Source organism: Rhea pennata, chromosome 12, assembly GCF_028389875.1.
Source record: "Rhea pennata isolate bPtePen1 chromosome 12, bPtePen1.pri, whole genome shotgun sequence".
Lineage (NCBI taxonomy): Eukaryota > Metazoa > Chordata > Aves > Rheiformes > Rheidae > Rhea > Rhea pennata.
In genome coordinates, this window is record NC_084674.1 from 21,845,530 (window position 1) to 21,866,269 (window position 20,740).

The 20,740-nt window shown below is 36.3% G+C and overlaps 1 protein-coding gene across 7 annotated transcripts in view; it reads right to left on the reverse strand.

The window, feature by feature from the left end:
- PBRM1 (polybromo 1) overlaps positions 1-20,740 on the reverse strand; it is a 66,863-nt gene that overhangs the window by 37,088 nt on the left and 9,035 nt on the right. For all 7 annotated transcript variants that reach the window (XM_062585771.1, XM_062585765.1, XM_062585769.1 and 4 more), the window contains 7 exons: positions 20,619-20,687; positions 20,329-20,427; positions 19,088-19,173; positions 14,828-14,919; positions 10,319-10,535; positions 1,909-2,050; positions 1,095-1,192 (listed from right to left, as the gene is read on the reverse strand). In XM_062585771.1, coding sequence (XP_062441755.1) covers positions 1,095-1,192; positions 1,909-2,050; positions 10,319-10,535; positions 14,828-14,919; positions 19,088-19,173; positions 20,329-20,427; positions 20,619-20,687 — 803 coding nt within the window. The remainder of the gene's footprint in view (positions 1-1,094; positions 1,193-1,908; positions 2,051-10,318; positions 10,536-14,827; positions 14,920-19,087; positions 19,174-20,328; positions 20,428-20,618; positions 20,688-20,740) is intronic.

Consider the following 20,740-nt stretch of genomic DNA (forward strand, 5'->3'; position numbering starts at 1 on the left):
CTGTATCCTCATTAACTTTTTCTCTCCGCATAATTTCTAGTTTTAATGTGCACACTACTGCACTTACTTGACTGCTCTTAAATGAGTCCTTGTTGATGCTTTATTTTACCTCCATCTTCTCTCTCAATTGCTGTCATTTTGATAAAACAAAGAACTAAAAATCCAGAAGGCTGAAGGTCATAAGCAACACCAACGAAGAAAGACATTGAATTACAGTTTTACACTAATGGTTCCAATTACTGCAATCATGTTACTAGAAGTCAGGAATTTATTTTGAGTGATACCATGGGGTAGACTAGAGAAACCAGTCTAGAAAGTTGTTGAAGTAAAGTACAATCACTTAGATTGAAACTATCACTGTTAAAGAATACATTTCCTAAACCATCCTAGGTGCTCACTAAAATAGTGTACTTTTCAGCACTGAGATTTTTTTTCATGCTACACTATCTGAAATAATCAAACTATCATCTTCAGGTTGTCTATCTGCTAAGCATCCTCTTTGGCCTAGCTGCTTACAAACAAGCGACTTACAAGACTGTTTCTCTTTCCTTTCTGAATTTTAACTTTTAACATTAGCTCTTTTTTTTTTTTAATTCTTCCGTGACCTGAACTTAATGCCAGAAGACTTCATCCACTAAAAATATTAATAGAAGCAATGCTATAAACCTTCAAAAGATTAATTCAACTATAATGCGAATTTTAATGACATTTTAAAGTTGCTACCAAAATAACAGAAGTAGTCATACACTGGACAAGTTGTTCAAAAGAATAAAACTGCTAAGAATCTGTGAAGACAATCCACACACCAGACCCCGCTCCTGAAATTCACTGAAAAATGCTACAAAATTCAGTGCTGTTGCAGTGCTCATGACACTCATGGAACTGAAGTTATGTCAACAACTACCGATTAGTGGGCCAAAAAAAGGAAAATAAAGTCAGCAAATAGTTTATAATTAATTAGAATCAGTAGTTAATAAGGTTAAGTGTCAGAGTTACAAACCCCTATATGAATGCTAAAATATGGCTTAATAGTCTCTTTAACAAATAAAAGCAGCCGCAATGCCACGATCTGCAGGAATGAAAAAAGTGCATACCTTTTCCTTTTTGAGCTTCCAGTATCAGACGTAGCAGAAGAAATCATGCTGTCCCCATCCTCAATGTCATCTCTCCTGGCAAGCTCCTTCTTCTTTGCCTGAAGTAAGAGCAAATTCCTGAAGTCAAATTCTCTGCTGAACGTTCCCAGAATATTAAACATCAGCACAGATCAGATGCACAGAGAAAGATGCAGCTATGGGTTTTGGACATGTAAGAACTAAACCACCATCAAAATATTTCCAGTGATTTATTTAATGCATGTTAGCTGATATAAAAAAGTGATATTATTCTTTTTAACTATCATAAACATTTGTGAAGAATCAATTTGAAAACAATGCCATTTCAGACTGCAGCTCTTTACTGGAATACTTTATGATATTTGAAATGTCTTAGCATCCTCCATTATCTGCATTTACCTGTAAACTCAAAAATGTCCCATTCCATCATTTTTTTGACAACCTAATCTAAGAGACTTTGTATGTATAAAAGCAATTAAGAGAAATCACAGAAGGTGGCAGCTGTACTGGGGGGGTGGGGGAACCAACCCCTAAGCTCTTCATTTAAGTACATCCCTTCTTAAGCACCTGTTATCAACTACTTCTGGAAACAATGTTCAGACTACTATTTAACCATTAAATCATAGAATCAGTAAGATGACACTATCGAACACGAAAGACACTAAGTTATTCACAACAGAAAAAAAAGAACTAGTGCAAATAGATGTTCAGCTAGAAATTATTTTGGAACGATACTGATTGGGGAAATATATTCACACATGAAGCTGCATCCTTTTGATTGTTCTACTCCATATACCTGCATAACCTGCTGCATTTTCAGTACTCTCTTATAGATGGCAGAGTTGGGAACATTGTAGCGCTTAGCATTTTCAAACATCAGATTCAGATCACTCTCCAGCTGATCTAATGTTTCATATTCATGGTTCTTCAGTTTTGTTCTGTGGAAGAGAAAAATACAAATCAGTCGCTCCATATGCATTATGCACTGCAAGACAATTCTTTAACATCTTCATTTCTCAGGGTAAATGAATATTCAAAGAACTCCAGCTGCAGTAATGCATTGTATTTTTCTGATGCTGCAGTGATATCTTTCAAAAGTAACTATATTTGGCAAACATCTCTTTTTAAAGAACTATTTCAATAATTATGAAAGCTCCCCCTTGAAAGGTGTACAGAATGAAGTCCTACTTTCGTACACAGAGGAGATGTGGCACAGACAAGGCTTTCTGAGACTACTCCAACGTGCCTTGGCTATGATCTATAGGGACCACATTAAGGTGTTAATGGGCTATGTTAATTCCATACAGTCAAGAACTTTACCTTCCTAAACAACATCCATTCCTGTTCTCTGCAATGAAAGCTGAAAGTGCCCAACACCTCTCATATTCTCCAATTTTTGCCTTCTGTTTAGGCTGCCTGGGTGTTGACTGGTGCTTTGTGTAGAAATGCTTCATGTGAAATCAGTTAGAAAAGGACTAACTAAAAAGTTGTTTTTCATATGCTAAACAGAAATGAATTAGAGTGCAACTACTTTACAAGTAACTTGATATGTTCTCTCATGTTTCCTTAGACAAGCTGTAAATGTTCTAGTTAATGTTTTAAACCTTCCAACCCCTCATCAGAATACAACAGAAAACAGCAAAATGCAAAACACTGTCACAACTACAAACTGCAAGGCAGACAAGTCGCACTTCGTTCCTACCGACTCCTCAGGATGCAAGCACATCCTGCTATTTTCATTCCACCTCCACCCTCGCACCTCCCTCCCAGCCTGTCGCCCGCTGCCGCTCACCTAGTGAGCTCTTGGGAGAGCGACGCTCTTATTTCGCTTCTACAGGACCAAGCAAAGCGCAAACCTCACTGACTGAGCTCCAGCACTGTCGCAAAATAAATGTAACAGCTTTCAACGCAAGCCTTACCCTCCAGTTTGGCCTTACAGCTGGACTGGCAAACAAGGAGTAACAGCTACTCTATTCAATTTTTGTTCAGCTAGACTCTCCACCGGTCAGCCAAGAGTGAGGAAGTCACAGTTCGATTAAACAAGGCACAGAGCTACAACCATTACAAAAAGTACTGAGAAGTGAACGTATATTTCGTGACTACTTCACTGAAACATTTTCCAAGAAACATCCGGCTAACTTCATGTTAGGAGGATGCCAACTCCTTACTTAAATATGAACTATTTCTTTCATATTTTTGTTGGATTTAAAGCACTAGTATTTCCTCAACGCCTACAAGAAAAGTTAAAAAAAAAAAAAAAATAGCTTTGAGGAAGTATCATAAATATAAGATGTGAAGAAAACTACTTGTCATTGTCAAACAAAATTAGTCATTTTAAGTCAATACATCCTTTTAAGACTTAAGGGTGTCTGTATCTTGCTAACTTATATGTATTATTTTCCAATTAATTTTTAGTATTTTCAACAGAAGCAAAAAATTTGTTAAAGGGTCTTCCTGTCCAGCTTCACTCACTGTCATTCCAAAAGAGGGGAGCTACCAAGATGATTTTCATTATGTATTTGTAAACAACAACAAACAACAGCAACAACAAAGTTTGTAAATTAAAATGCCACAAACCAAAGTCAGCCTCCATCTGCACCTTGTGAAACACAGATAACATATTTGTCTATGTTAGCAGATGACTGACTGATATTAAATATACATACACACACATACATCTATATAGATAGATAGATAGATAAATATTATTTGTTTTGTGCCAACTCCAGATAGATATATATATAACTGTATAGATAGATATGTAAGCTTGGGATTTTCCCCTCCCCAGGACCACTAGTATGCGAAATACAGATTCAAACATTGATGTAAATCCTGATTATGCTTCACGCTCTTATCATTTATCTGGTATCAAACACTACAGGCCACGTTACATCTGCTCCAGCTGATCAGAACATTGCTGAGCACAGAAAGCAAGGCATATATTATAAAACACATGCATGTAACAAATTATTGTGGTCCAATAAAAATATTGACCAGCTACAGGCCTTCAGAACGCAACAACTTGTTGGTGTTAGAAAGGCTGATACACCTAACATGCAAGACAATGTGGTACAGAAAGGCATATAAAAACTTGCATCCAAACCCTCACAATAAGCTCTATTTTATCGAAGATGACAGGAGTGAGGGTTTTTTTCTAAGGGGAGTAATTTAAGAGCATCCTAATCTGCCAAGGCGCACAGGGTAATCAAATGCATAAACAAATTTCTTGTTTACTATTTTGCAAATACTTATGATAGCATCAGATTCAAACCATCAATGGAAAACAAAAACGACATCTAAAGGCATGCAATTCTGCATCTTAAAAAAAGGTTCCCAGGTCATCTAAATTACTTAAAGAGATAGAGAATAGGAAGAAACTCAAAAAATAAGTCCTGCATGGAAACCAGTTACGGAGTACCATTGGAGGGAGGTGCTGACAGACATTTTTTTTCTCCCCTTGGAGGTACATCGCATTGGAAGGTTTTTTTACTGCCCATCTCCTTTCTCAGATAGGAGTGACAACTGATATTGATTGAGATACAGAATTAGCCTCTAATTAAGGATCTAATCAAATGAAGACCATGAGGACTGCCCAAGATCTGAGCAGTAAGTAAGCATTCTTAAGTCAAACACTTAAAATATCTCAATGCTTTTTATTGCTAAAGGCAACTGTTAGAGGAAAATGATTCATGCTTCAACAACTACAACCACAGTGTTAGGATAAAGTCCTTTCAAGGTTTATTCTACAGTTCATCTTGAACTGCAAGCAAGCTAGCATGCAAAATTAATGCCTTTCAGCTCTTTGCTGAATCAAGTAGCTCAAGTTTTGCTTAAATATTAGTTGCATGCAGTTTATAAATATTCTTGTGCTACTCTGGCATGTTTGTCCTCTTCCAGAGAACTAAAAAGTTTTGAGAGATGGAAAGGCAGGAAGAGCAAAAATTTTAACATTTTCTCATCTCCTATCTAATTTAATTAATGAGAATTACAGACTTGCAAACTTGCAATTTTGATCCCTATGTTGCATGAGGTCTTGGTTTAGCTTTCTGAAAGAGAACCTAAAATACTACATCTTAATTGAAGTACCACTTTTTCAAGTCAAGTTACACCTCAACATTACCTACTCTTTATTTGGAGTTGGTACAAAACTTAAAACTGCATTTATACAAGTATTAAAAAAAAAGCCAAGTCACATCAAAAAGGATTACACTGACAAAAAAGCTCAGCATCAAGTAAAATCTTCCTGAGATGTTAAAGCCAATATGCAAACTCTATGTTATTAACACATTTAAGTTCAGAAGCTACAATGTAACACTGGCAGCATGTAAGATCCAGATTTCTGCTCAATCTCACTCTGCACACTTACAGGAACTGAGGAAGGGGGGCCTTTGCCATAACCCTTGAAGCAGAACAAATTCAAAACAAGCCGCTGGCAAAGCCAACAGGCAGCAGAGCTTCCTGGAGTATACGCTGCCAGCAGCCTTTTTCTAAGATGGGAATTCTAAATTGGTCCTGTATAATGATTTCATGCTATGGCAAGAGAAATCAGTGCCTCTTCGCAGCGGCAGATCTGAAGCCACTGGACACTTAAAGTTGGGATTTATTTCACTTCTCCTCCCAGAGACAGAGGTAGCTCACGCAGACTCCACCACACTGCTATTATTTGTTGCATCTAAAAATATACTGCTTACTCTGCATGCCCCAGTAACCCACACTAGTTCCATCTGTGTGAATTTAGGCACTGACGGATGCACGCTACAATGCAGCGGTCTTTTCTGGAAGTAACAAAAAACAGAAAACCATACAAAGCTGTCAGCAGCATTAAATATAGCATCTATGTGCACAGGCTCTCTTCTCTCTCATGACCCTATAGAAACTTTAAGCCGAGGGAAAAGTTAAGATGAGAACCCTGACAGTAGCTCACAAGTGAAAAAAACCAACTTAATTATATCCATAAAATCTTAACCTAGAGTCAGAAGAGCAGAGGAAGAGGAAACGCTTTCTTAGAAAAGGAAGGATGAACTAGCATCCAAATTATTTTACAATTAAATAAACTCTTGCATCTATTAGCATTTATTTATTCAAAGCCAAATACGTGAGGTATAGTCCACCTGATTTCAAGCACATTCATAGCCGAAATCATGAAAGACCTGCCAACTGAAATGGAATTAAAAAAAAAAAAAAATCAAGGCTTAGCCTACATAAACGGTTTGGAAAGACAGGCAACTTTCAGCCACACACATGAACAACGCATAGGCACAAAAGTAACTCTGTTAGAGTCTGCAAAAAACACCCCAACTTACCATCCTATTAAATGCACTTGCTGTCAGCAAACAACGGGATGATTAACTAAGAAAGTTATTCTCAGAAATCCTTTTAACAGGTTTAACTATACGCCAACTCAGCGGACCTCAAGCATCACATACTCTCAGGATTTACAGTATGCAAGTAACTTCAATAGAGAGGAAAAAAAAAGGCATCTCTGGAATCTTGGAAGGGAAGATTTGTATAAATAGTTTATTTCACAAAGCAAGGTTAAAGCTAACCAAATACCCAGCTCTGTTCAACAGCAGGTCACAGCCAACGCATTATAAACTATGTTAACTTTATACATCAGGAAAAAAAAAGAAATTTCTATTTAAAAAACATGCATACAGTAAGCTGGCTTTCAGCTCAAAGGTCTGCAGGTAATTGTTCAGGTTTTCCTTGTGAAAGAGCTGAAAAACCTGAAGAACAAACAGGAACTCTCTCCATATAATCCTAAGACCCGTTCTACTAGACATACACTATGTCTGAGTAATTCCTGGAAAAACACATTTGAATACGTGCCTAAAAACAATTAGTATGTAACTATTACTTCTTGCTCAGAAATTGTGCAGTGCCACTTCAGTCTCTTTGGAAAAATAAAGCAAAAACAAAAAACAAAACAAAAAACAGAGTGACAGAGAACGCATGCAGAAAAACATTTGACAAATGCCCAATTTAAGAATGAGAATCTTATCTTTATAAAGTATTTTCATAACCTTGTTCAACTTGAACCTGTGATTTTACAAGTATCGCGTGTATCCACGCAACAGAAATATTTACTAAGGTAGGAAAAATATCTATATAGTCAGAAGATTACAGAAAGGTTCAACATTCAACAAATCTTGTAAAATAATTTTCTCTCCAGGGGCTATTCTCCTAGTTGGTTCATTCATAAATAAAGCAAACTAATATAGTGACATCGTTTTCTCAAAGTCAATATAATAATGAAAAATTATCTTTTAAGTTAAGGTTTTATTAAGAAGTTATTTTGCCAAGAGCTTAATCTGTTGTAAAAAAGCGTTTGCTACGTAAAGCATTCAGATCTAACCCAGATGGTAGCCTCCATTATTTCAAGACAAGTTTCACTTTATTTGCTGTATTACCAGAAGGATTTAAATTATAGAGCAAAATGGGCTTGACTAGATGATCATAATTATTGTAAATTCTACTTTCATAATTAATGTACAGGCAACAAGAGTCACCACAAATCAGAGTTACAGGAGAACTTCAGCACACTGCACTGCACTGGAATGCAAAGCTTAGATTCTTAGGTCACAGGTAGATGTTCAGTAGGATATCATTTGCCTTCGGGATTGTACTTAATAATCCTGCAAAATTTAATAAAAAGAGCGGTTCTTGTAAGGGATCTAGCACTTGTATTGGATAACGGAGCACATTCTGCGTGTTCCTACATTACTTCCTGACTATTCCTCCAGTTGCTTAATGACAGAATGACCTTTAGCTGGCAGCTCTATGTTCACAGAGTAACCTCCACACCATGCACTTCAACCACCCCTGAAAGTCAGAACCCTGTCAGTGCCATGCCTTTCCTTTAAAATACTATATATTCTTTTCCTCACAGCTGTCTTTTGTGCTGTTTGATTTGTTTGCACCTGGTACCTCCACACTGTTGAAAGCAGTCTGAACAGAAAACACCTTCCTCCAACGATGCCATCTCAGCACCAATTTAAGACTCTCTTCTAAAAAGGAGACAAGCACAGTTTTTCAAAAGAGCAAGTTGGGATGAAACTAGCAGGAAACTAACACCATCTGCAGGATTACCTCCCACATTCAAAAATAGTCTGGAATCAGCTTGGCCACACATTCGCAGCCTGCTCTGGCAGTATAACCTCACTATGCAGCTGCCAAAGCAGGGACGGAGAGGACTCTGGAGCTCAAGGCTTGACTCTACCACCTTCAGCTTTTCACTAGGACACTTAACTTTTCCATCTCCATCTGTGAACAGAATACATACTCTTCGCACACATATTTCACAAAACAAACATACATCCCCTTACCCCAACACACACACACACACACACACACACTAAAGAATAGCGATGTTTTGAATACCTAAAGATATGTTTGAAACATCAGTAAAACCACACGTGCTTCAGATTTCCCTAAAGTACATCAATTACGCATATACATGCATGATTTAAAGGCTTTTTAGTCATAACAAAAGGTAAAGACTATGTGGTGATTTAAACAGTAACTGAATTTTAGGTATCTAAATGTTTGCTAAAACAAGGCAGACTTAAGAATACTGCACTTTAACTTAGGAGCTATAAACAGTATTTCCAAAAAGACTGACTGTGCTTTTCTATTCTCTAAGCCGTCAGGCAGTGAGAAAAAGTCATCTTTTTCTAATGTGCTTTATATATTTGAGTGCCATTTCTGTACTACTCAATTAGCCAGGTGTATTCTGCCTATTTTTAAGAGAAGCAGAACCACAGCTGCCTTCCTATGGGCAAATTATCTGTCTTACAACTGGTATCAAGTACATTTTCAAAGCAAGGTCTCCCAATCAAATCTGTATATGCATTTTAGAGCTGACACCCTTTGCTGCCTTCAGACAAAAAGCTCCCTGAAAACTGTCACTGCTTTCATCTTTTTTCCATCAAGTATGTTTTGCTCTTCTTCTAGTAAAAAATGCTTTGCCAAACCAACAGCTGAAACAGCTGTACTGAAACATGTAACAAAGAAAATTTCTAAAGTTACTGATGATAATCAGCGCGGCATTTATGTTATTTGCTCCTGAGCACCTGCATAAAGCCCTTGGATAGGTAAAAACTAAGCTTTGTTACGTTCTGGTTTAACAAAGGCACTGCTTATTCCACAACCACACCGAGCCGAGCACATCCTATCACGGAGTAACTGAAATTCACGGAACTACGTATTACAGTGGATTACGGACACACTGACAGTACTAGGGCCTGATCCTCACCCACTCAGGCAAACAGGACCTTCCAGTCGCAATGAAAGCGGGATCACTGCTTTACCAAGCACTGTCAAGGCCTCTCCTACAGACTTCTGTTTCCACCACCATTTAGACGATAGGCTAATAGGGCAGTTTTTGCTAAAGGAAGAGGTTTTAACAGAACGCTATACAGGAAGAATCAAGACATGCTTTAGCCCATTAAAGTATTGTCAGCTTAAACAGGGCTCCTAGGCCCCTGGGCAAAGGGTGTAGGCAGAGACCTTGGGCTGAGTCTGGTCCGGGTCACTAAGGCCTATTAAATGCATTCAAGGCTCTGACAAGCAGCTGTATTAGATTAGCTTATCTTATATCACTGAATAAAGATACTGCTAACTGCTCACAGAATAAAGATACTGCTCACTGCTCTTTTTACTCAGGTTTTTATCTAACAAATGCCTTCTGGCAGTTGATGAATCTTTGATAGTTCACAGATTTATGAATGCTGTACTGCTTTAGCACTCCACTGCAGACATCATGAATAACAACAACCATTCTTCAAAGTTAAACTGTGGCCTAGAAGAAAGAGAAATTTAATCCCAACAACTGTTCCAGAATGTGCATTGCTGAAGATAATTAATTTACAAAACAGGATAACAAACAGGTAGCTATCAGGGCCAAGAAAAGATAATAGTGTGGGGCTATGCAGAAGTTTTACCTCTGCTGCCCATCTAAGACTTCAGAACTATTCAACATCCAGACACATTACAAATTAAATGTCAAGGATTATAAACCCAATGGCAATCACCTACGAAAAGTGATCACAAGACTGCTACAGACTGACTTGAAACAAGAAGCAACAAAGTATACAAGAAAGATAATATATACTGCATAGATATCAACAATATAGGATTATGGAAGTAAAAAAAAAAAACTCATGAATAGTCTCCCACCAAATGTAGCTTGCATTTTGTTTTCTTACCTGATCTGCTGCAATGAAATAGGTGTTTTAATTTGCTGGTAATAATCAGGATACTTTTTCTTGGAGGGCAAATGGAAAAAGGGTTCAGATATGAGCTGGCCCTGATTATTTCGGCAACTTCTAACTGTATCATAAAGCTGATAAAGAGGATTAGAAGTATCCATGAAGGAAGTAATGCTCTCAGCTTCAGACTCTCCTTCTTCGTAACGAGCAGCAGCTGCACAAAAGAAAGGAAAATGGAAAACTCTCAGCAGGGCAAGCCCAAGCAGGATTTTTCTGTTTGACTTTTCAAATGAACAAAGAACTAAACAGAACAAAATGCTATCCCTTCAAATGAGAGGGCTCAGTCACTCTCTGGAATAGTCAGATTTGTATTTTAGGAAAGGACATCTCAAACAGCTGTGCCTCGATAGCCTCAAGCTGGCCAAAAAGCTCTTCATCTAGACTGCAAGCTTTCTTGTCAGATGAGACTTCAGTCACTGGTATTACACACCCTTGCCACCTATACACAGAAGTGCTGAGAATTATTCATGTATGAGGCTATGTAATAGGACTACTCAAACACACACCTCCTATAAAACATCCATCTACTTATTTACCCAGTACTCGCACCAAATGCCAAAAACATTTGTATAGTGAACTACTGCTATTCTGCCATCTTCCTAGGATTTCACTCCAAGAATAGGAATTGATAAACCATGTCTAGAGTTTTCAAAGATGCTTAGCAAGTTAAACAAAATGATTGAATGAAAAATGGCTTTTTGCTTAAATATATAAAAGGTGACTGGTGACTTTAAAACATCTATAATCCTTCAAAGCCTATTAATCGTATTGTAATTTTTCTTAGCAGAAAAAAAATGAGACTACAGCATGAAGATCCACCTCTAACATGGAGCAGAGGGAAGGAGAAATAAATATTATATAATTATCACAAACATTTTATAATAAATCATGTATAGACTTTATAGCAGACTTTTCCACTTTTAGATAAGAAAGATATTATGCTTCAGGATTAAGATGAATGAAAGAGGTGCTATGAAGAAAAAGCATTTACTGCAAGTAGGAGAAGCATTACATGAACAAAAATGCAGAAGGGATGAAAAGACTCTGGTAGCAGAAATACAGAATGGAGAAGAACGAATGGCCAAGTCCCCTTCGACTCTTCTCAGTAATACAACAGGCGTAAATTGTACCCTGCAGACAAGCATAACGTATAAATTTTACGCACTTTTGCACAGTTAAATATTATAGTTACATTAGCCACCTCTTCTCCTCTCTTACGAATTACAGTTTGAAGGAAAGCTGGTACATGACACACTGGATAATTCAGATACACAAAAGAGTTCTCTAATAATACTCATGCCAAATTTCCAGTTAGCGTTTCCATTATTGCTCAGTAGAAGCTGGCAACATTTCAAATTTTCTACTCATGCTCAGTAAGGATGTATTGAAACGATGGCAAGCCAAAGGACATTCTGACCACATAATAACACAGTACTACTATTTTCCCTCTGCAATCTGACGCTACAGATCTATGCGAGTGCGAGACTTATCAGAAAAATTAGATGCAAGCTAAATTAGAGGCAACCTAAAAGACAAGCAGACCTCAGTAGACACGCAAACACGTTACAAAGATGATCATTATCGATTTACAGAAAACATGCAAAATTATCCTGAAAATATTCCTGTATTTCAAACAGCACGTAATAGTAGGCTGACGTCTACTACGTGGTAGCCTCCAGAGTAGGAGCTAGACAATAACCTGGGAGAAACAAAAGACTGGAAGTAGCACAGTATTTTCCTGTGCCTAGCATGTCATACTGAATATGGAAATAAATGCTAACGGATAAAAGAATGCTAATCAGCTAATTTTCCAAAATAGATTACACAACCAAATACTGTCTTTGTTTCCTTTACTCAAGAAATTCATATCTCTGATTGCTCTACTGAAAACAAAGAAACAGAAGCTGAAAAAGTAGGTCTTGTTTTTATTAAAGAGAAAAAATAACCAGTAAAAGTGTGCTAATATTCTAAGAAATGTAATGTATGCAAGCAGTTCAATTCCCTAAATGAGAAATGAGAAATGTACTTCATTTTGATTAAATTTAAACATAGAATACAAGACTGTTTCCCCAAATAAGATCTAAACAAATTAAATAGTCACTAGAAGGAAAGTGTTTATGTAATACCATAATATAGATAAAAACATTATTGCACCTTTTCTTTAAAAGTGACAAGCCAATCAATATTTATTCTTACATGCTCAGAAATGGTAATGCTCTTCTAATATAAGATCTGTTATCTTAAGAACTGAAGAAGAATGTATTATTCAAATCAGCAGAAAGATAGAGAACCTACATCCTAACGCAAGAACACAGATTCTTTAACAATCAGTAGCCTGAGGTCTCATATCCCCATCAAGAACAGGCTAGCAGCGCAGAGTAATAGTCAGTTATTCTCCCTTCATGCAGCTGCTACCCATATCTACAGTTAGCAGGTAGAGGAAAAAAAAAATACATGGTAAACCATAACCACAAAATATACACCATTCAACGGTCCCAAACAAAATGTATTTCCCACTTTTCATCCCATTATGCTGTGACTGCTTCCTAATATAGCAACAGCTTCATAATGAAGTGATGCTAAATTGACTTTACTGCAAAAGGAGGAAGTCATTTACTGTACAACTGGAACTCAACTATACTATCCGACACAGTTGGACTTACTACATACAAATACTCTTATGCAATGATGAGATAGGAAAGCAGCAGCATGAGAAGTATATGAACATATCTGTAAGAAAATAATCCTTAGTTAGCAAGCAACTTGCTTCAAACACTGCCTCTCTTTTGTGGTCCCAGAGCACCTAGACAACGATGGATGCTCAGAGCCTAACTGGACAGCTTCTAGTACAAGCTTGCCAAAAGCAGCATCCAGTTTTTATTTAAAATAAGTCTTTCATTTTACAAGAATAAGTCTTTATAGATTTACAGCAAGGATAACTTTCAAGAAAGCTACAGAAGCTGCTCAGGTCATAGTATGCTTGAACTGGAAATCCTCAGCAAGCTCCACTAGTACCACGACACCCTCTGAAACCACAAGGGATAAACTCCGAGTTGAGAACAGACATTGCTTATTGCACAAGTGACTGCTGCAACCAAAGCAGCTCACAAAGACATATACATGTTCTCTGTATGAAGAAGGTGAAAGTTTTCTTAATGTTCAGTTATGCAGCCTGGTTCTCATTTGGATGAGTGTTAGAGGAAAAGAGGAGGGGAGAAAAAAAAAAAAAAAAAAGACATAGCAGAATAACTAAAAGACTATTTGCTTGAAATGAAAATCCATCCCATCTGGAGATTGAAAACAGAGAGATCCAAGCAGTATATCAGAGGCACAGAAAATCTTAAGGGTGACAGAAGTCAGCCAACAGATCAAAAATCTCAGCTGCCCACCAAAAGCCTTGTCAGAATGATAGTATCTATAGCAAAGGTGGCCCCTGAAGGTGGTTAAATCAATTCAAGAATTTAAAAACACAAGGATGTAAGAAAAAAAAAAAAAAAAAAAAAAAAAAAAACTATGTGTTTTGACAGAATTACAGTGTGCAAAAACAGCAACTAATAATCATGCTGAACCAAGATAATAAGTATTTCCTACATCTCCCAAGAAAGTAGCTGTTCTGAAGCCATAATGGAAGTTTGGGCTATCTAGGAATAAAAATATTTTTGCTCACAGCAACATGTAAAACATTTCAAAATTACACAGCATACAATCCATCCCCTGGAAGACAATGGTGCACACAAACTTCTTATGGGATACGAAATAAGTCTCCATAATACATACTGAGGAGATTTCTAGTTTCACATGAATACAAAAATAATTTAAATAAAAAGCACATGCTATATGTATTTAAAACATTTCAAAAACCTTCTCTGAGATGTATGCAAGAATGTTATGAGAATATAACAATCACAAAATCCAAATTTAGAAGGTAACCTGTAGAACTTAATTTAGAAATAGTTGATCTGGCCCATTTTCATACCTCACTTAGAAAAAAAATAAAACCTGTCAGGTAATTTTAAGACCTAATAGCACACAACAGAGAGCAAACAGGAGCGAGTGAGCTCAAATGAGATCTCTCTAACAACTGCAGTAAATCTCTCTTTTCCAACAAGAAGCACCCAGTGTCTCCTATTCTGTTTCACACTAGAAGGAATAAAAACAAGCAACAGGTTCCCAAAGCTTGGACGAGTATAGTTGGAAACATACACAATAAATTCAAAACAAGTGAGGAAATTTGTCCTACTCTATTTTACCAGCTGTACATTTACAAATTCATACATAGAGAAAACAGGGACCAGATTTAATAGAAATTTAAAAGGTGATTTTTGAAAAGAAAACAAAGACAGCTGACTAGATCAGCAATTCCACTGTTCTGCTTATTCCAGACATTTTAATTAAGGGGGGGGGGGTAAACAAAGGAAAAACCCCAAATTGCATTTTAGTTCCTACCAGCCAAAGCCGCATCCTCATCACTTTCTGATCCATATTGCAATGCCATGGTTATTGCTGATAAACGATCCCCTTGGGCTGATCTTTTGTTACTATATAAGACATGGAAAAAAATTAAAAATTAACCGAAATTATTGTCATTATCAAACCACAGTTAACAGCCATCCAGAGAATATAAGCAAACAAGTGAAGTTCATGACAGCGGTCTCCAAAATCATTATCAGGAAAACAGACACGACTGCCCAAGAAGAAACTAGAGAGTTAGCAAGAGAAACTTAGCAATCCATGAGACCATCTCCATTTTAAGAAGTGACCCATCAAATGGAAAAAACACACGATCAGAAAGCTAGAGTTTAAGCTATCTTCCATCCTATTCTGAACACGCAAGTATTTGAATCATCATGGGAGGGGGGGAGCAAAACGATAACAAGTTCCTCACAAATAACAACTTTATTTTGTCTCACTTTATCGAGATTTGTCTACGTGAAGAAGTGCAGCATGCTGTAAGCTACACATGCCAGCTTCTCCCTTTCCCCCCTTTCCACTTAGTGTGTTTTCAGCACAGAATATCCCGGTTGCGAGAGTTTCCAGGATTTTCCAAGTGAGAAAACCAGCGTGCACACCAACTAGGGTTTCACAAAGACCAGCTTCTCTCTTTCCTCCCCTTGCCCCAAACCTGAGGTACGGTATTTCACACCTACAGCTTAGGCTGTGCCAGGCAATATTTGCTTTTTCACTAGATCGGTTCCCTAAGCATCTACACGCTAAACCTTGCCCTGCGGGAGCACAGGTAAAACTAGGAAAAAGCAGACGGGTTGTTTAAACCAACAGCAGCTCTGTACAAACACTCAACACCTTAAAGAGCCTTGCTGCTTAACGGTAAACTATGTTTTCTGAATGTACAAATGGGGAATTAGGAAACAGTAGCTACTGTTTCTAAGGCCCAGAAAGACCAGCCCTCTGCTAGGTACCTAAATTCTCAACTGACGAATGAAAGCACAAAGCAGGAAGCCTCTGGCAATCCAGTTAACCAAGTAAGTCTGTTTTAAATGTGTCCTAAATCCAATATTTTTTCTTTACAGGCTTTATCCGTTTCTGCTTTCCATCTCTTAATTACTCAGTCCTATTTACTGTTTCTTTTCAACCTCAAAATATAATTCCTCTGGATTTATACTACATTTCACATGCCTTATTTTGTTATGAAGTCTAACATATTGCTCTTCAGAATGTTTCTAGAGAAATGATTACATATGGAGTATTTAACAACAGGATTTTTTGAAATGTCAAATATAAAATTAAATACGGAAGAGTACTTAAGAAAAAGTACCTTTTGAGCCATACTTAACACATATTAAAATATATTTGAAATCTTAGAAGTATTTAAGTCAATATTGATAATTAAAGAACACTTGCAACTAAGAAAAACCCTTAAATTTCAGTATTTCCATATGATGATGAGCCAGCTTCTTCTCCAGGTCCACAATTTACTTACCGATAATATTTGTTAGCAGAATTTCTCTCATCGCCAACACTGCCTTTACCCTGTGAGGAAGGACCTGTCAGCTTGGAAGCAGTCAAATTTGATGGAGTCCTTAGGGCAGAAGAGACAAGCCAAGGAAAGGGGAAAAAAAGAGGCCCGCCTTAGACCCAAGAAAAGAGAGCGAGGGTGTAGCTCTTTATGGAATTATTTTGATAGATCAGACAAAGGGCTCAGAGACAGACATAAAATGTTATAAAGCTAAAAGTAACACTGTAAGATACATTTAATGCCCTAGAATTTTAATATTGATTTTTTTAAAATAAAGTCAGAGAAAAGTAACATGTAGATTGAGGGAATTAACAGCTACACATACAGTTCAGCATACAATAGCAGTGAAAGTAGCCAACAAAATGTTTCTTAGCATCGGGATAAAGTTAATCATACAGATCAAATTATGTTTTATCAGTACTTCACAAAATCATTGTCAAGTTGCTTGACGGTACATACTGTCAAGTAACTTCATTTTGGTCATCTTATTTAAGGGAGGACAGTTAAATGCACCAGCAAGAGAAATTTAGTATGATAGAGCATACAAAGAACTTTGCAACATAAAGAGTAAGATTATTTTTGACACAAGAGGTGACATGGTTGTAGGACTTTGGTTAGCAGCACCATAACAAAGTTGAGCCTGATCTATCAATGACAAACAGATGAATATTTAGAAAACAAATACAGTTAAGTGAACTTCAAATGAACTTATGGAGGTGTTCTACCAAAAATCAGCAATAGGTAAAGCGGACTCCCTGTTGAGATAATTAAACAGTTATGAATTTAAATCAAAACTAATGATTCTGTGATATGGATTAAGCAGAAAAAAAAAAGAATTACGGTTCACTAAAAAAGCAACCAGCAAAATGCTTCAGAACAGCAGGTGAAAGGTTTGGTTTTAGTAGGTTTTTCTCTCTTCAAGATTTTTTTGCACTGAAAGCAAACAGCTTAATATTATTGCAGCTTGCCTCAGGCACAACAAATATTTTTGCCAAGTTACAGAAACAAGGACAGGAGCTGTCAAATTATTCTGTCATTAGGACCACTTCTGGCCTTGTAGATTTATTAAGAACATATGGGAACATGTTAGAATAAAGTAGCTGAGAAGTGGAGATGGGTTGGCAGTACAAGAGAGCAATTCAACTAACAAATATCTGTAGGATTACCTGTCATCCCTTTTTATGCGAACAACTTTATTTTGAAGAATAATAGTTAAAAATCTCAAAATTAGGCACAAGACATGCTTGTGATGTCCTGATCTTCATCAGTTATCCAATGTAACCAGAAAAGTCACCTTGCATAGAAAACTCTTGTACCCATATGTAATTATTGTTACTTCAAAGCAGTTACACACATATATTAGGTGTTTCTAGAATCAAGGTCTTCCGACACTACACACACTTTTAAGGAGGAAAATCGCTAGAAGACACATCAAGAATTACTCCTTAACGGTAGTTCTGCTTTTCTATTTTCCTGTTTTATGAAGTGTTTTTCTCAATACTATAGCTGCAAGAATGATTCACCCAAACATAGAAAGCAAACCGTCATCAAACAAATGAAACAAAGACGAACAACTGCATACTTTGAATGTGTCAAAGTACCAAATAGTAAAAATCAAGCAGGTAACTTTCACATCTTACACTAATAATAATCTCTGCTATTACTTTTAATATCACCACCATCTAAAGCACTTTTCAGACAAAAATAATTTTAAACTGCCTTTCAGTAAAATAATACTAATAAAATAAAATTATTTGTTTGTATGTACTCTGTTGTATCATACAGACCTTTGTTGGAGATGAACAGGATTTATCTTTCAGTATCAAACTCCACTGTAAAAGAGCCTGTAACTCCTTGGCAACTTTGGAGACTTGGAAAAGGTTGGTTGGTTTTTTTTTTTTTTTTTTTTTTTTTCTTTTTTTAATAACTGACAGGGATCATGCAGGCAAATAATACTTAAGCTTCCTTTTCAATATTACTCATAAGTAAGAGTTTTTACAAGAATAAATCCCTTTGTATCTCTGATAAGAAATTCCTCTAAAATGACTGCATTGTTTCCCTGTGCAGTACAGATTTTGACAGGAAGAAAATGCTATTTCCCAACTGAAGTCACTCCATGAAACAAATACAACGATCAATGGTGTTTTATATCCTCCTGTTCAAGAGGATATAAATCATCTGTGCTCCAGTGATTTGCAAGCCCAGATCTTCTATCTCTTTCCATAGCTAGAATTGGTTTTCAAACAAAAGTTTGTGTAACATGGACTTCCCTCTACACATCTGTGGCCTGCAGCCTTGTTCCTTGTTTCTGTCCCTCGCTAATTAACTGTGAACTCAAAGAAATACACACACTAGGCACACACAGCTCCTACTAAGATTCAACAATACTCAATGTTTTTTGTAAAGCAAAGCAAAGCAAAAGCACCTTGTTCCTAATTATGACTTTTCTGCTCTTTCTTATAAATACATTTAGTGAAAGCTGGTCATAGCTTAAATTATAAAAGATCCACTGACACACTATTTTCATCATCAAATATATCACAAATATTTTACCACAGAAGCATTCCGGAAAAAAGTATCTTCTAAAACCTATTTGTATGGTTTATAACTTTTAAAACCATAATAAAAAATTTTCAAGCAATTATTTTCCAGTAGATTCTCCACAGCAAAATTTAGGGAATGTCTATAGAGATTCTCATATGAGATTCTAAGCAGAACTTTATTTGCAATACCTGATTCGGAGACTTGACTTGGCCAACTCACTGTGTTCAATTTCAGCCTTTTTCATATTAAATATTTTTTTAATCGCATTTGCATCCTGTTAATTAAAAGAAAATTTTTTTTGTTTAAAGTTGAAAATGAATAGTTTTATACTTAGGTAAATATACTTAAAAAATAACAACAAAAAAGAGGGTTTGATTTACATCCTAAATAAAAAAGTTTTGAATGAGAAACGAAGTAAAGAACAAAGTCTGCCTTAACAGTAGATCTACAGTGGTTATAAAAACCAAATAGAAAAATTGAGCAGCTTTGAGCATATTATTTGTCATATCCCTAAAAAAAAAAAATCTACAATTTACAAATACACATAAATATCACTTTGAATTAAACAGGTAGATGAATTTCTATGTCTCTTCAAGGAAGAACGTTACTACCATCACCACACTTTAAAATACTCTTTCATCTTCTATACCAGTGGCTTTGATACTCAGAGTAACAGCTCACAAAACAGAGATTACAAGTTTTGAGTGAGATTATGATAGCAATGTTGCTAGGAATTGAAACTACACCTCAGACTGCAGTGCAGCTGGAAAAGTCCAAGAACCAATGACATAAAAATGTTATGCATACACAAGGTCTCTCACTACAAAGCCTGTAAAAAATCACGTACACAATGGAATTATTCACTACTAAGTTTCTCTTATTTCCAGAGGACATGAAAACAGCAATATGATCTTTTGCATCCAAAATGCTGGTGAGAATGAAAAATAGAGGTGGTGCATTTTGATCACCAAAAAAATGGCTAAAAGGAAGGCCATCTTCAAAAACTACGTAAAGAAAGTATGACTTCAGCTTTCAAGTCAGTGGATATGGATGAAAGCTATGAATTGTTCCTGCAATCTGGAAAGCGATGGCAGCTGACTCCTAACACTAACATTTGAACCTGTAGCTTCAGACATTTAAACTTTAATCACAAGTAAGGGATCATCCATTCTTCAAAAAAATTACATAACTCATATCCTATGAGATAAAATTTAATTGGACAAAATCATGTACCTCAAGGAAAAAATCTTGCATATACCCCAGTATTACTAAAAGAAAAATATAAAAAAAAGGAAGAGACATTAATTGCCATTTATTAAAAACAAAGTCTTCAGGACCTTATACTAAAAACTCATTCAGTGATCTACCAGCATATAAAGTAGTAAATAAAATCTGAACTCTTATTTAACTATAAATAAGTGAAACTAACCTTGAATACTTGTGATCCAGGTTCATTGTACGTTTTGGCATTCTTTGCTAGAAGATCTATATCCTTGGCCATTGCATGAATGCTTTTGTAAGTTCCATTCTGTACAACAAAAAAAAAAAAACAGAATGGCTTAGAGTGGTAATCTGCAGACAGCACGAGAATGAAATCAATAGTGAAGAGCAAATGGAATTCATACAGAATAAGCAGAACATATTTAGGTGCCAGATAAGTATCTGGATAAATTTATTAGAAAAAGAAAGCTATGACATATTAACATGCTCATACAGTACCTGTATCCTTTGGGCAATTGTTTTAAGATCTATGGGCTCTTTTATTATTGCATAATAATCTGGATATTGCTGGAAAACAAAAATGTATATATTACTATAAACAGTCACAAGTGTCATATAAA